Source organism: Zeus faber, assembly GCF_960531495.2.
Source record: "Zeus faber genome assembly, chromosome: 12".
Taxonomy (NCBI): Eukaryota; Metazoa; Chordata; class Actinopteri; order Zeiformes; family Zeidae; genus Zeus; species Zeus faber.
The window spans coordinates 13,296,194-13,311,220 of NC_137196.1; the positions used below are offsets into that span (position 1 = coordinate 13,296,194).

Sequence of the window (15,027 nt, forward strand, 5' to 3'; positions counted from 1 at the left end):
CCTCTCCTTGTCTACATTGATATCTTTGAAAATGAAGGTGGAAGGGTAATCACGATGAAATCATTCTAAAACGTCAATAAAAGTGTTGCTATTTTATCAAAACATCTCCAGTCTCAGACCTTTCACTCGGGTAAAAGTCGAAAATAACTTGACGCCGACTTGCTCTTGCAACTGAAACCACGCACCGCCAGCTGGCCCGCTGAACTACATTTCCCACAATCCCGTGCTGCACCGGCGACGTCTTCCGGAGCGCGGAGTCGGTATCTGATGCGCTATGTTACCGTTCCGATATTTAGGGTTTTTTGATCTTATCCAAAATTCTTAAAATAGGGTAAAATAATAATAATAATAATAATAATAATAATAATACGGCATTTCAATGGCGTGTCCTTTCCACCAAACAGGTAACACCTTGATTTTTACCAAGAGATCGTGAAGCACAGCAGTAGTACCTTCGCACCGACAGTGACCTTCGCTTAAAACTAAGAACAGCTTGTGTGCATACACACCTGTCACTTCCCATCCGAATATTTTACTGTCGTGCATTTTAGAAGACGTGTATATAGGATATACGAGGATATGGACTCGTCTGAAGTCTCATTTAAAAGAGCTGTAGATCGCTGCTCTCCATAGATCATGGTCAGACGGGTTATTCATGCGGCGCTCTACCCCCTGCTGTCTTCATACGGACCCTAGTGTGCTTTACTTAAAGTGGTAATCCATAAGATCATTTCGTTTAAAAAAATGACAATATTTGATAGTCACCCTATATTTATTTATGTGGGACTGGATAGCAAACAGATATTTCATGTATTTTTCGTTAGATCGATATGCTGTTTCTATTGTTGATGGCGCCTTTCCCGACAAGAATGCACTGATGTGGTTGGGGCATGAAGTGAAAGGCAGCCGCGGTTGATTTGATGAAGCAGCGCAGCTAGTCATGCTCAGTAAACTGTCAATATGGATAAACGTTCACAAAAAAAGAACGGCACCCTCGGATGGAAAAATATCCCCATCATCTAACCGAACCAAGTGCAGTCGACCAAGAAAAAAAACCTAACAACAAGTCAATCGATTAGAAGGCGGCATACTTTCTAGAAAATAATATCTGCCATCTTGGAGCGATAAACGGATGTTGGAATTTAAAAAAAAAAGTTTCCATTTGAATGGAATCAGGAGACTTGTAGTGTAATCCACCCATCACAGAGGATTTTATGGGTTCACTTTAATGTGGATATCTGCATCCACGCTTAATTTGGTTCCTTGATCTGCTATTTGTATCATACAGTGTTTATATACCGTGTGTGTGTGTGTGTGTGTGTGTGTGTGTGTGTGTGTTTGTCCTTAATCAGCTGAGTTGAACGCAGCCCTTCTGCCTCTGGACTGGCTCCTGGGTAACTGGGAATCTGATGAACCTGGAGAGGGCTGCTTTCCCAACATCAACCCGTTCCGCTACACAGAGACCCTCCACTTCTCCCACGTCGGGCAACCGGTGCTTAATTTTATGTAAGTTTGAGACAAAGTAAGAGACTTCCTGCGTGGATAACATGGGTATTAAAATATCTGATTTAGAATCAGGGGTTTTTTTTTGTTTTATTTTAATCAGTTATACAAGACATTTAATACTATGTTTAAAATAATGTGACTCAAATCACCTGGAGTGGTGTTGCATAACATCTATCAGAGCTCAGTCAGACTTCAGAATAGCTTTAACAGATTGTGTTGTTGAGTTGTACTTTACTCAACTAAGATCCATTGGTGTAAAGTATGTCGTAATTTTGATCATCACATGAGTGTGACAAAGACCATTGTGTCAATACGTTAGGTGTACAGCCATCTCTTACTCGGCACATGAAGCTAAAAAGGATAGTTATATTAATGTGGATTTTCTCAGTTGGTTTGAATGGGAAATTCCATACAGGGTCTCTATTAGTAGAAAATATAACAAATGTTTCTTACCTATAGATGGGAATGAGCTCACAAGCAACTCTCACGTAGTACATAGTGTCGAAAGAAAACCCTGAGAGGCATACTTCTACCAAAAGGGGCTCCTGCCACTGTTTCTAGTTCTTTGTAAAGATTGTGTTTTCCAGCCACAGAGGGAGACTTGACGGGTGATTCCTCAATCTGTTAAATGACATTTGATGTGGTGTTCCCAGGTTTAATGCCTTCCATGCAGAGAGTAAGAAGCCGCTTCACAGGGAGTGCGGCTTCATCAGGCGGCAGCCAGGAACCAATAGAGTGGCGTTCATCATCGCACAGAACTCAGGTTACTAAAATGTACACTCACTGAGCACCTTATTAGGAACACCATACTCACACTGGGTGGGGCCTGCCTCTGCTCTCAAAACAGCCTCAGTTCTTCTTGGCATGGAGTCCACAAGTTTTTGGAAAACGTTCCTTTGAGATTCTGGTCCATGTTGACATGATTGCAATTACACAATTCCGGCAGATTTGTCAGCTGCACATTCATGCTGCGAATCTCCGGTTCTATCACATCACAAATGTGTTCTACTGGATTGAGGTCCGGTAACTGGGAAGGAACACTGAGGAACATTGAGCTCATTGTCATGTTCATGAAACCGGTTTGAGACAACTTTTGCTTTGTGATGTGGTGCATTATCCTGCTGGAAGTAGCCGTTAGAAGATGGTAAATTGTGGGGGATGCATAATACTCAAATAGGCTGTAGCATTCAAGTGATGATTGATTGGTATCAACAGGCTCAAAGTGTGCCAAGAAAAACAAAATCCCCAATACCATTACACCACCGCCACCAGCCTGGACTGTTGACACAAGGCAGGTTGGGTCCATGGATTCATGCTGGTGGTGCCAAATTCTGTCCCTACCATCTGTGTGCCTCAGCAGAAATGGAGATTCATCAGACCAGGCTACGTTTTTTCCAGTCCTCCACTGTCCAGTTTTGGTGAGCCTGTGCCCACTGCGGCCTCAGCTTTCTTTACTTGGCTGACACAAGTGGAACCCGACGTGGTCATCTGCTGTCGTAGCCCATCCGCCTCCAGGTTCGACATGTTGTGCATTCTGAGACGTTTTTCTGCTCGACATAATTGTACAGAGTGGTTATCTGAGTAACCGTAGCCTTTCTGTCAGCTCCAACCCAAATAAACCTCTTGAATCGTGAACCAGTCTGGCCATTCTCCGTTGACCTCTCTCATCAACAAGGCGTTTCCATCCTCAGAATTGTCGCTCACTTTTTCTTTTTTTTTTTTTTTTGCACCACTCTAGACACTGTTGTGTGTGAAAATCCAAGGAGATCAGCAGTTACAGGAATACTCAAACCAGCCCATCTGGCACCAACAATCATGCCACAGTTGAAAACACTGAGATCACATTTTTTCTCCATTCTGAATCTGTAACATTAATGAAGCCGCTGACCCGTACCTGCATGATTTGATGCATTGCACTGCTGCCACATGATGGCTGATTAGATAATTGCATGAATAAGTAGGTGTACAGCTGTTCCAAATAAAGTGTTCAGTGAGTATATATCTCTGGTCATGAACTAATTAGGTAGTTTATATTGACAAAGAACAAGTGGATGCATAACAATCAACTGTGTATAATAGTTTAGAATAGGGGAGAGGAAACCTAGGCCCCGCCAAGGCCCTCCAGCCAACATTACAATGTCCGGGTCTAATAAAGCCATTATATTGGTTTTCCATTTTGGAAAAAGTAGTCTGTGATACCTTATTTACGATTTGCAAAACAAAATGAAGCCCTTCCTTGGAAATGAAAAATAGCCTTTGATAGTTATATAATAGTTTTTTCTTTAATAGTTTTATTTAATAGTTTATAATAGTGTATGACCCACCACCGTACTTATGTAAGATTAATGTAAATATGAATCTCTCCCTAAACAGAAAAATTGTTCCCCTACCCTGGTTTAGAACACATACATACATATGAGTAATTGAAATGCAATCTAGGGGGCGTTTTCACAGATGGGGTTGAAATCAAAATCAGGACTAAACTAATGCTACTTAAATAAATCTGGAATTTAAAAATTTAAAAATCTTAATCTAAGATTAATTAGACCTAGACTAAGGTCATGAAGGACTAGTCAGCTCCTTCTTTCTGGTCTTTGTGTTGGTTAGATTCTCCATGTTCTCCGTTGTCAAGGTCGACCTCGAGGCCAACATCCATTCATCCAAAGCTAAACCTGACTCTGGTCAGGTTTAATTTAAGTCTTCACTCAGACCTATTAGCTCTGATCATCCTTCTGAAAATCAGATTGTTTTAAACCAAGACCAGGGCAAGTCTGAGACTATATCTGAGACCATTTTAAACCATCACTCAGAAAAGCCATTTCAGTTAGTCCGGATTCAAAGTGTGACTTAGTCTAAGATTAAGCCTAATCTGTGCCCGCCCCTCAACCTCTTATCTTTAACCTTCCCAACCGTGTTGCTGTGCAGGTCTAGTGGAGATTGAGGAAGGAGAGTTGACGGGACAGCAGCTCAACCTGCACACCGTCGCTCTGGCTAGAACCTCTTTCGCAAAGGAGCCGCACGTCCAGGAGGTCAGACTGTGTGCTTTATTTAACTGCTTTTAAATAATTATTCTGACACAAAACACCCACACATGTCCTTGCCTCGGTTAAGCCAGCTTGGCGCCGAAGATCTCATTTATCATTTTGACGTGTACATTTTTGAATACGTGACGGCACTTCAAGTGTAGTCACGGTCATCAACCGTTTATCTTCCGCATTCTCAGATTTCTCGAGTGTTCCAGCTCCGCCCGGACGGGAAGCTGGAGCAGACCGTTTCCATGGCAACCGTCAACCAGCCGCTGACGCAGCACTTGCACATCACCTATCATCGATCCGCTTGACCCCTGCAGACAGGCAGCCTCTCGTATACGTCAGAAAAGATAAAAATAAAAATGTCCGCAATTTGAATGTTGCCAAAATGAATCCCTTGGTAGGGGGGGGGGGGGGAACAACTAATGACTTACAATATTGGGTTTGTCTTATGATGATCATAAACCCAAAGTTGTAGCTCTAGTACCTTTTTGATGTCTAGGGCTCTTAGATGCGTGAAGATTAACTTTGGGAACGGCTGAAACCATTATCTGTTCTCCAATGCACTCTATTGACTCAGAAACAAAGAGACCCTGTGATTGTTTTGATATGCGAGTTATGTAATTGTGTTCCCGGGCACCAGAGCACGTGTCATGTCAAGAACCATACGTCCATATATTTGAACTAGGCACTGTAAAGAGTTATTAAAATCCAGATACTGATCACTGAAGACTTTTACTTTCCACTTGCAAACAAAACAACCAAAAACAAAATAAGGGGGTGGACTTTAATCCAGAATGGACACGTTGGTTTGACCACTGGAACAAAATACATTTTGAATGTGATAAGGGGTTTGGTCAAGATAAATAAAAAAATAATAAACAAATTATCCACTTTCTTCAATACTCTACAGTGAGTTGACAAAACGAGATCCAGATGATATGACACAGATCAGAAAAAAGGGCTCTGCTTTGGCAGAGCTCTTTTCCCCCATGGGTGTTTTCGAGTACTGGTTGGTTTTATAATGATTTAATCAAACAACTCACTACTCCACTTCTGCAAATGTTTGCACATGTGGTGCTTAGTTCAGAGTATCAGTTTTATAAACCAACTGCAAAATGTCCCAGCTGCCAAATAGTCAAAAAGTAAAATACATAAAACCTTATATTGTATTTATTTTGAAGTAAAAAAAAAAAGTCACACAAAAATGTATAATTTAAAACAGTTAAAGTGACCACCAACAGGCACACCATACATTCAATCATTGCAATGAGTGGTCATAGTGGATTATTGAAATTATAAATACGATACATATATTAAAAAAAGAGCTCATAATGCGCAGCACTGAAACGTGGAGGAGTCTTACACCAGCGATGTTCAGACATAGAGGGTGGTTATAATGTAAACCTGATTTTCCGTACACGAGCCCATAAAAAAAAAAAAAAAAAAGTAAAAATACAAAACAAATCTCAGCCCATTATCAAGCCGTTCATCTCATTAAGAGTTGAGTTATGTAGGCAATGTTTGACATATCTTGTCCCATTTGGGAAGCCAAGTACATAGTACAACACAACAGTGTCAAACACATTCATAAAGTGCAAAGTAGTTGCAAAGCAAGTTGAACATTCAGTCCTGAATCAAGTCGCTCGCTCAAGTCTTATTGAAACTCAAAAATCGAAAGATGGGGGGGGGGGGGGGAACCAGAGGCGAGGGCAAGTACTGAGTGCAAAACATGTTGCCAGTCACCTTCACTACACGCCCATCTGGAAAGTGGCATCTGCCCATTCCTCACGACTGGTGATCGAAGACGGTTTTATTTGACCCCATTTCCCACTTTTTGAGATGAACTGTAACTGCACAGGCAGTCTCCCAGAGCAGACACAGTAAACCACTGGAAAGTGGAATCAAATTGGTTATAACACGGTAACAACATGATCGTAACGCTTTTGGCTGCTTTACTCTGTCGCCATGTTTGTGTGCTCACAAGACACCCTGAGAAACCAACCTGGAAATAAGTCTCACACTGCAGGCATTTTAAGTTCACCATGGATACACTTTGGATGAAGGGTAACCATTATAGACTGGCCACCAGTGGGGAAAAATGCGAGGAAGTTTGATGCCACTGAAGCATTTTCTGATGGACAGTCGGCAACCAACTCGGGTCCCACGGGGCTGCATGTCTCCAGTCATTTCTGTATCGTGGTGGGTTCCAATCTCATAAATCAAAATATGACACAGATATGGCGTCCTTTATGGTCTGCCTCGCTGCTCACGCCTCCTTCATGACGTAGACATAGACTGTGGTGAGGAAGTACTTCAAGGACTCCACGGTGGAAGACATCCAGCTGTGTTCGGGAGAGAGATCCTTCTTCACGACACATTTTAGAATTTCCGGCTGGAGAAACAAACACAGAGGTGGTCTGGTCAATGACAACATGCTCCCTAAGTGACAATCAGTTAATTTAAATGTGCTGCTGTTAAATAGTCTGCACTGTGGTGCAATTCTGTTGTTTAACCACCAGGGGGAAAGAGTAGACCTCCCTCTGAGACAAGCCAAGATAAAAACACTTCAAGCCCTAAAGGGAAATTCTAGTGTGGAGCAGCAATGACATACATGACAAAACACACATAACTTCCAAAAACACACAATGAGGTATTGTTTTTTTTAATGAATTACAAATATATAGATATAGAAGATAGTAGTCTGCACAAGTAGTGCCGACTACAGTTAGAAGATAAATATATATATATATACACTGTGTGGACCTTATTAGGTACACCTGTACAATCCAATGTAATACAATACATCAGATCTGCCACAAATTCCACTTTTATGAATTTTATAATGTTCAGTTTTTGTTGACGAGTGTTGGAAATGTGTAAATTCAATTATATGTGTAAATTCAACCACATTTAACTATGACTGAGGTCGTAGTTAAATGTGGTGTGGTAGTGAACTTTTGTCCTCCCTATTGACATACATGAGGTAGGGGGTAGAATATTAGAAACATCTGAATATAAAAAGCTCAGTATACCGCCACCATTTACAACATCGGCGCTAAAGCATAAGTGAATTAACACCTCTTCTATGACAGTGTAAAAAAAAACCCTAAACATTTTAGCCAACCTAGAGCAAAATGTATGGCTGAGCTGGTGTATTGGATTACATTGGATTGTACGGATGTACCCAATAAAGTGCACACTCAATGTAGCTGCAGGCAGCAATGCACGGGTCCAGGTTAGTCGCATTAGTCACAAATTCGTTTTCGGAGTTCCCATGAAATGCAGCATCACTTCCTACCAACACGAGTTACAATTTTACGAGTTCCCATGCAACACAACATTGGCTCCCTCCCGTCTCGACCTAGCGTAGATCCTGCGCGAGGCAACCAATACACACCAATGGAGTCTCGACCGCAGTGCACCGCGCAACTTGCCCCATGCAAAATCCCACCCCAGAGCCACAACCCGCACATAAATAACAAATTGGATGATGATGTCACAAAGCACCCCACGTCTCACCCCAGCCAGATCCACCACATCGTCTCGCCTCGCCAACATTCGACTACTTCTAGTAGATTGGCAACGGGTTTTCACCAATTCCTACTCTTAACATAGATTGCTGTGGATCAAACTTGGACCACAAAATGACTTGAACTGCCCCGAATCCAACGACACTTCATTCGGTTGCTGTGCGCCAAAAACTTTCACCCGGAAAAATGCCAAGGAGAAAAATAAGAACAATCCGAAGCTGGTACCCTTCTGAATATTCAGAATCAAACCTACACATACAGTACTATATCAGATGATGACATCAGAAAGCGCTCTGCTCCAACACTGCGGCCCCTTCGCTCGGCTACTTCTGGTCCCATTCTTTAGAAAAAAACGTTTTTTTACGAACTGCTCCGACAGATCAGGTTAGTATGTGTTCACTTCAAACTTTTGCAAACATTTCAGAGTCACCACTTATTTTGTTTGAAATGTCCCCAGAAATCCAGATAAATGTGAAATTATATTAATTTGTGTTTTAATCTACACTAGGATAAGTCTACACTGTACCTTTAAGAGTTTAAGGTGACACTTCACGCTGGACAGAGCGATGATTCGCAAATAGAAGAGTGAACAAGGCTGCGGTGCTGGAAATCTCTCTTTTGGAAACATAACACAGCGCAGGGAATTGTAAGCAGCGGAGCAGCCCGCCCGCCCGCCCACACCCACACCCACACCCACACACCCACACACACACAGCATCCCCCCCCTCCGAGCCAGAGCCCTCCACAGATATACCATATTAGACGATGATGTCACAAGGCGCCCCGCTTCACCACCCCCGGTACCTTCACTCATCTACTTCCAGCACGTCGGCTCCGGTAGAACGTTTTTTTCAGTAACTCTTTCTATAAATATAATGCAATGTGGATCAAACTTGGACCACAGCATGTGTTGACGGCCCCGGATACAAAGCTAATTTATTTGTGTCCGTGGGTTCCACGGTTTCTGAGCACCATACATTATCACATTACACTGACACGTGCTAATGGCCAGAAGATAAGAATCTCAGCAAAAGCAATAGGGTTCCCGCCTTTCGGGCTGGACCCATTAATAATGCTTTACAATAGCATTTCAAGTTTTACTGCGCTATTTAATCCGCCAAATGTATGACCTTTGGGTTTAAATCCAGAAGAAACAATGGGGAACAAGAGTTACTTCCTCTTCTTTTGTTTGATTTTCAGTCAATGCTTGGCAAGCACACAAATCAACAGACGACCCATCACTATGACTTATTACTATTATTCTTCTCCAAACATCACTCACCCAGCCTCCCTTGCGCTTCAGCCAGGGTGCCAGGAACTTGCGTACAAACTGTCCCAGGGCATCCACTAGGCTGTGCACAGTGGCTGAATGGCCGTGGAGAACGCAGTCCACCGCAAGGGCCCCGGCCACAGCGTACATGGACACCACCTTGCCCCACGTGATACCTGTAGGAAGACATCAAATAATAATTAAGGGTTGTGACCTTACAATGACATTGAAAACCCCCTCCCTTTATACTATACAACATACATTATAAGAGCGTGGCCTTTACAACACAGATCCAGCTCCAGTACCCCTCACGTGGGGTATATAGGGCAGCTGCTGAACCTTGCACTGAGCCAAATGATAAATTCCAGGCTTGAGTCAACAAATTGCTTAATTTATGAACAAGATAAGATGTTATGTCATGTCGCGGGACTGATAAAACTGATGAAAAGGGAAAAAAAAAAATTCCAACCGGGGATAAGTAAGTTAACAAGGTGCAGCTCTCTCAAAAAGCACATGATCATTCTTTTCACCCCCCCCCCCCCCCCCATCTCAAAGAAACCCCAGGCCGTGAAAGAGAGAGATACTTAAAAATAGTCCAGGTCTAAATATGGAGAACATCCTGCCATTTCAAGGGCAGCGGGGACTTGCTGTAACGTCTGCCCGTGATGCGAGGCGAGGCCCCATAAGAGCATTATCCTCCTTAAGGCCGCTTCCCCATTGTGATTCCTGTTTGCCAGCGCTGACCCACCATCAGGCCGAGATTAAACCAGATAACCGCCAACGGGGACGGCCGGGTCACGTCACGTCTCAACGCCCAAAATAGAGACTGTCGAGGATCAAGCGGATGGAAAAAGAGAGCAGATGAGAGGCGGGAGGAGAGCTCAGCGAGCGCATGGCCCGGCCGTTCCCTTGAAAGAGGACAGTTTGGCCGGAGAGAACGATCTCACGTCCAGGCTCAGTGGAATCAGGCTGGGAAAATAAATGATGCTAATCATATATGCATGATAAACATCTCCGGAATCATTGAGTTTCCAGCCAGCCCAGAAGGTTGGAGGGTTCACCGCTTTGTTATTCTTGAGGCTGTGTCCCACGCTGCCCTAAAAAAAAAAAAAACCCACACACACACACACACACACTGCTCCCTTGTGATAGGGGCGGTCACAATTTAGGCAAAAAAAAAAAAAAAACAAGCGTTGCATAGTAAAAATAGCATTTTATTCACTTTATTTGATGTTTTTCCAGTCGGCACGCCAAGTTCTAGTTCTCCCTTTCTTAACAACGTTATCGGCTTGTCATATGACAATATAAACCGCGTTTCCACCGCAGGAACTTTCCCCGGGGACTACAGTAGGAACCTTTGGAGGAACTCAGTGCCGTTTTCACCGCAGAAACCGGGGTCTAAATTAAGTTCCGGGGACAAAGTCCCAGGAACCAAAAGTCCCTGCTCAGGGGGTTGTACTTTTCAATAGTACAGGGAGTTTGGGGGTTGGGCTCGCAGCGCTGAACATTTCTGATTGGCCGAGTACTTGCAGAATTTTATTTCGGACGTCATTTTTAAATCGATTTGTTTTTGTTCTAAAAATGTTTTGTTTGTACAAAAAAATGGAAAAAGCCGTTTTTGATAGTAAAAAAGACCCGGAAAAGCGTTTTTTGATAATAAAAAACAGAAAACAAAAAAAAACGACTGAGTAAATATATACTGTAAGTATGAACATATAGGTGTGTGGTGCATATAGTGTAGAAAGTAAGATTTTGCCCTCAGACATAGTAAACCCAGGCGCGATTCCCCATGCGTGAACTGATGTTTTTCAGTGTTTCAAACTTTATAATAAAATCTGGTTTGTGAGAGTGAATTTTTTTTTTCGGCAGTAAATACAAGGACAAAAGAATAAAATGGAGGAAGAAAGACAACCAAAGTGCTATTCCCCTATCACATTGGTCGTCTTTCTTTATCCATTTTATTTTTCTTGCTTCTTCTGCGCTACCGCCAACCGGACTGCAGTGGAGCGGTTTGTTATATAATCTCACGCAATAATGACGTGCAAACACCGCCGTCACGGACTTGCATAATCTTCGCAGGTCTTTGGACGGGGGTGGAAAGGCCGACAACAATGGGCTGAAGGAACCTTTTAGTTCCTGAAAAATAAGTTCCTGGGACTAAAAGTTCCGGGTCCCTCGGGGTGGAAAGACGATATTAGTAATGCCTCCACCACAAGCTTGACAGTGATCCATTTTGGTCATCCAGGAGCATCTTTGTTTTGTTTAAAAGGTGGGGGTCGCCAATTAATAGACCTGGGTATAGATCAGGGTGTGTGTGGCCACCAGGATGGCTTGCTTTTTAAACCGCAGTAGATTGAGCTTGATCACAGGTGTCTATCAATGTCTTTATAAAGAAAAAAAAAACAAAAAACACACCCTTCACCACCTTAACCCCATCTCTGAAGAATGCACTAGCGTTCCTTTAAAACTCTGCAAAAAGTAAAGTTGTGGCTGCACGTCACCATGAACCTGAACCTTGTTCAAGTTCAAGTTCAAGAGATTATTTGTCGCATACATATACATCAAATAAAAGGTTTGCCTGCCCGAGACAAAAAAAACCCAAACGTTTTCAAATCTCCTGTTTAACTGGGGGAGAATGTCTATAGTCATCGGCGAATAGTCATCGTTCCGCCTTCAGACTGTCGCGTCACCCTGGCCCACACCTCTGAATTCCTCCTACGTCAGAAGGGTTGTATACCTGTGGAGAAGATCTCCGTTGCCACGGCGATGAACGCATCTGATACCATACTCTCCATGGCAACGGAAATGTTGAGTTGCCGCGCCACGTTCCTGTACAGATTTGGCCGCATATACTCCAACTCATCACCTAGGAAACAGTGGGGGGGGGGGATCCCAAAAATACAGTTAAATCAAATACTTTGGTTTAGTGAAGCGAATATTCAATGTGCTAATTCATATTTTTCTTTTGGGCATTGATGTGGTTTCTTAATATGAAGAAAGGGGAAACTGGCATAACCAATGCATTCCATCAGATCGAATACAAAGTACAGAAGGACATGACGACAACAGCCCATAAAGCGCTCGAAAATACAAGACGTCACCAATCGTTGACAATGTAAAAGGTCAGCCATACATCTCACTGTGCTTTACCGCCTTTAGGTCCTTTCAAAGGTCACAAACTTTGCATAGGACCGCGTTTCCTTCCTGTCGATACAGCGTTTTATGCTATGCCTTACCGAGACACAGCAGCACCAGGGAGACCTCGGAGAGCGCTGCGTTGGCGGCGGGGAGGTTGAGCTCGGCGGCGGACCACCCCAGCCCGTGCTGGTCCAGTCTGGAGAGGATGTAGTCCCGGCACAGCGCCTTGGACTGGGCCACGAGCTCCTTCTCCGTGACGGAGCGGTCGAACACCTCTAGGACCTCCGCCGCAAACTCGGAAGACCTCCGGAGCACCTCCATGGGTCTCCGCAGAAGCCTCGGCCGGGGAAAGCCTGACCGCTCGGGATGGGCGGGGTCCAAGCGCTGCTCTGGCTGTTCCCAGAAGGACGACCATCAACAGGCATGACAGTTGGCTGACTGCGAAGGGTTCAGACACACACCGGCTCAGACGAAGCCACAGACTTTTCACATCCTCCATTTTCAGACAGTATAAACCTGTGTGTTTGTGGGTGTGGGTGTGGGTGGGTGTGTGGGTGGGTGTGTGTGTGTGTGTGTATGTGTAAAACTCATGATACAGTTTGTTAGGTTGGTTATTATCTTTTTTTTTTTTTTTTTTTTTTCATAGATCAAGTGGGTGGGCATCAATGAACACCTCGACCTGAAAATGCCAGAGCCGAAACTTACATAAGTACACACTGGAGGCGTTATTGTTGTGAGTCACATGGTGTGATATATCAAGACATTGCCACACATCTGCCGATTACGCAACAGCAAACAAAGAAATAAAATCAAACAGTGTTTTAGACAAGAGCTTAAAAAAAAAAAAATAATAATAATAATACCATTGAGGTGAATTTAAGAAATGAAAAACAAATCGCAGTGTGTTACCTTTAACATGTCCAACGTGTCCACGCTCCAGGAAGGCATGTGTTTATGAATAATTATTTATGTGTGGGATTATTCCGGAGTCGGAAAGGAAGACGCAGCCAATCTTTGTCCCCTCTCCTCACACACCGCCTGCTCGGCTGAACCTGCCCCGTCCAGAAACCCGCTCGGGGGAGTGAGACACGCAGCGTGCGCCGCCGATCCGTGGGATTTCCTTGTAGGGCGGGTAACGACGGCGGGGAAGATCGCGGATCGAGAGCTGCAGCCTGTTGCTCCACCTCCCCGTTTACCGCTCACCCGAGCACCGGGCTGCCGCGCCCACTGGACATCCCACTAAGCTCAAACAAGCAAAACATTTAAAAAAAAAATAATAATAATAATAAATAAATAAATAAAAGACAAACAAACAAACAAACAAATATATTATAAATAAAGTAAAAAAAGACCAAAATAAATGAATAAACACAAATAAATAAGTCAATAAACAAAGAGAAAAATGGAGTGCTTTACATGTTACCTTCACTCCGTCCCTCTGCTCAAATGACCACACATCATCAACACAACTGATTATGAGAGACTCATGCGTTACTAGTTTAGCTACAAAATGTAGAGTTAATTATTTCCATGTGAAAAAAAACCATGTATATTAGGTGTAAAGATTACACATACTGTATAATTAATGAACAAACGTCATTTTAAAATGTTTTTATCTTGTAAATAATTAACTGTCGAGGTCTGAGGCACTGGGTTGCCACCTTCAATGTGGAAAAATAAGGGACATCCCCTGGCAAGGTGGGGACACAAATCAAGTGGGGGTCTGGGCGCGGTTAATGTGTCGATTTGTGCTTTTTATGCATCAATTTCAAAAGTACTATCTGCTGCTCTCAACATAAATGTAGAGCAAACCGAGAGTCAATACAAGTAAAGCACAGTTGCATCAATGATTATCCTGGGAACCAGACGAATCTGCGGCTCGTGTTTCATTTGTTCTGCAGAATGCGTCTGGCCACCCTCCCATTCAAACAGATTTCCACCAGGACCTCGCCAGGGTCGGACCAATCACAGCCCTTTATCTGATATGGGGCTGGTTTGATACCACGGCGAAGATGCAGAGGAGCTCTAGCCTTCTGGTCTGTTGAATCCACTATCGTGACAGTATTAAAGGAACTGGACGATATGTTTTCTCTCAAAATCTTTTGTTGATAAGAAAGATGTGTTTGCCGTACTTCCCACAGGATTTGGCAAAAGCTTAATTTACCAGCTCACTCGCTCAGCGCTACACACGTTCCATTCCTCTGATTGGTTGTAGATCTATCCAATGCTGTGATTGGTTGTAGGTCTATCCATTGCTCGGACTGGTTGTAGGTCTATCCAATGCGCTGATTGGTTTAATGTCTATCCAATGCGCTGATTGGTTGTAGGTATATCCAATGCTCTGATTGGTTGTAGGTCTATCCAATTGCGTCCAGAGACATTTTGGTCTGCGCCCGTTGGTAGCACCCCTTGGAATTGAAAATGAACGGAGAGATTCCAGACTAATACACATTATTAGTCAGGCAATGCCAGATTAATGTATTATGGAATAAAACAACAGATCATAGACATTGGCAAAATGATTGGTCCGTCAAAATAAACAATTTGGTAT

At 43.3% G+C, this 15,027-nt stretch overlaps 2 protein-coding genes across 2 annotated transcripts; one reads left to right on the forward strand and one right to left on the reverse strand.

Annotated features, from left to right (window-relative positions):
• Positions 1-247: 247 nt before the first annotated feature.
• Positions 248-5,260, forward strand: thap4 (THAP domain containing 4). The gene is made up of 5 exons (XM_080011582.1): positions 248-404; positions 1,353-1,506; positions 2,160-2,269; positions 4,432-4,535; positions 4,730-5,260. Exons 1-5 carry the CDS (start codon positions 380-382, stop codon positions 4,844-4,846), a joined length of 510 nt encoding a protein of 169 aa, XP_079867708.1. The 5' UTR covers positions 248-379; the 3' UTR covers positions 4,847-5,260.
• A 54-nt stretch (positions 5,261-5,314) lies between these two features.
• LOC307238546 (bcl-2-related ovarian killer protein-like) lies at positions 5,315-13,708 on the reverse strand. The gene is made up of 5 exons (XM_080011581.1): positions 13,386-13,708; positions 12,575-12,914; positions 12,076-12,204; positions 9,351-9,514; positions 5,315-6,930 (listed from the first exon to the last, which is right to left on the reverse strand). Exons 2-5 carry the CDS (start codon positions 12,795-12,797, stop codon positions 6,805-6,807), a joined length of 642 nt encoding a protein of 213 aa, XP_079867707.1. The 5' UTR covers positions 12,798-12,914; positions 13,386-13,708; the 3' UTR covers positions 5,315-6,804.
• Positions 13,709-15,027: the final 1,319 nt, after the last annotated feature.

What these genes read in the sequence shown, in the direction of transcription:
- LOC307238546 (XM_080011581.1), bottom strand. Translation starts at nt 12,797, where the DNA reads ATGGAGGTGCTCCGGAGGTCTTCCGAGTTTGCGGCGGAGGTCCTAGAG. An exon ending in CCTGGTGCTGCTGTGTCTCG is followed by an intron (nt 12,205 to 12,574) that starts GTAAGGCATAGC and finishes ACTGTTTCCTAG; the next exon opens with GTGATGAGTTGGAGTATATG. An exon ending in TGAAGCGCAAGGGAGGCTGG is followed by an intron (nt 6,931 to 9,350) that starts GTGAGTGATGTT and finishes TTGTTTCTCCAG; the next exon opens with CCGGAAATTCTAAAATGTGT.
- thap4 (XM_080011582.1), top strand. Translation starts at nt 380, where the DNA reads ATGGCGTGTCCTTTCCACCAAACAG. An exon ending in GTGTCCTTTCCACCAAACAG is followed by an intron (nt 405 to 1,352) that starts GTAACACCTTGA and finishes GTCCTTAATCAG; the next exon opens with CTGAGTTGAACGCAGCCCTT. An exon ending in AGGAGCCGCACGTCCAGGAG is followed by an intron (nt 4,536 to 4,729) that starts GTCAGACTGTGT and finishes CCGCATTCTCAG; the next exon opens with ATTTCTCGAGTGTTCCAGCT.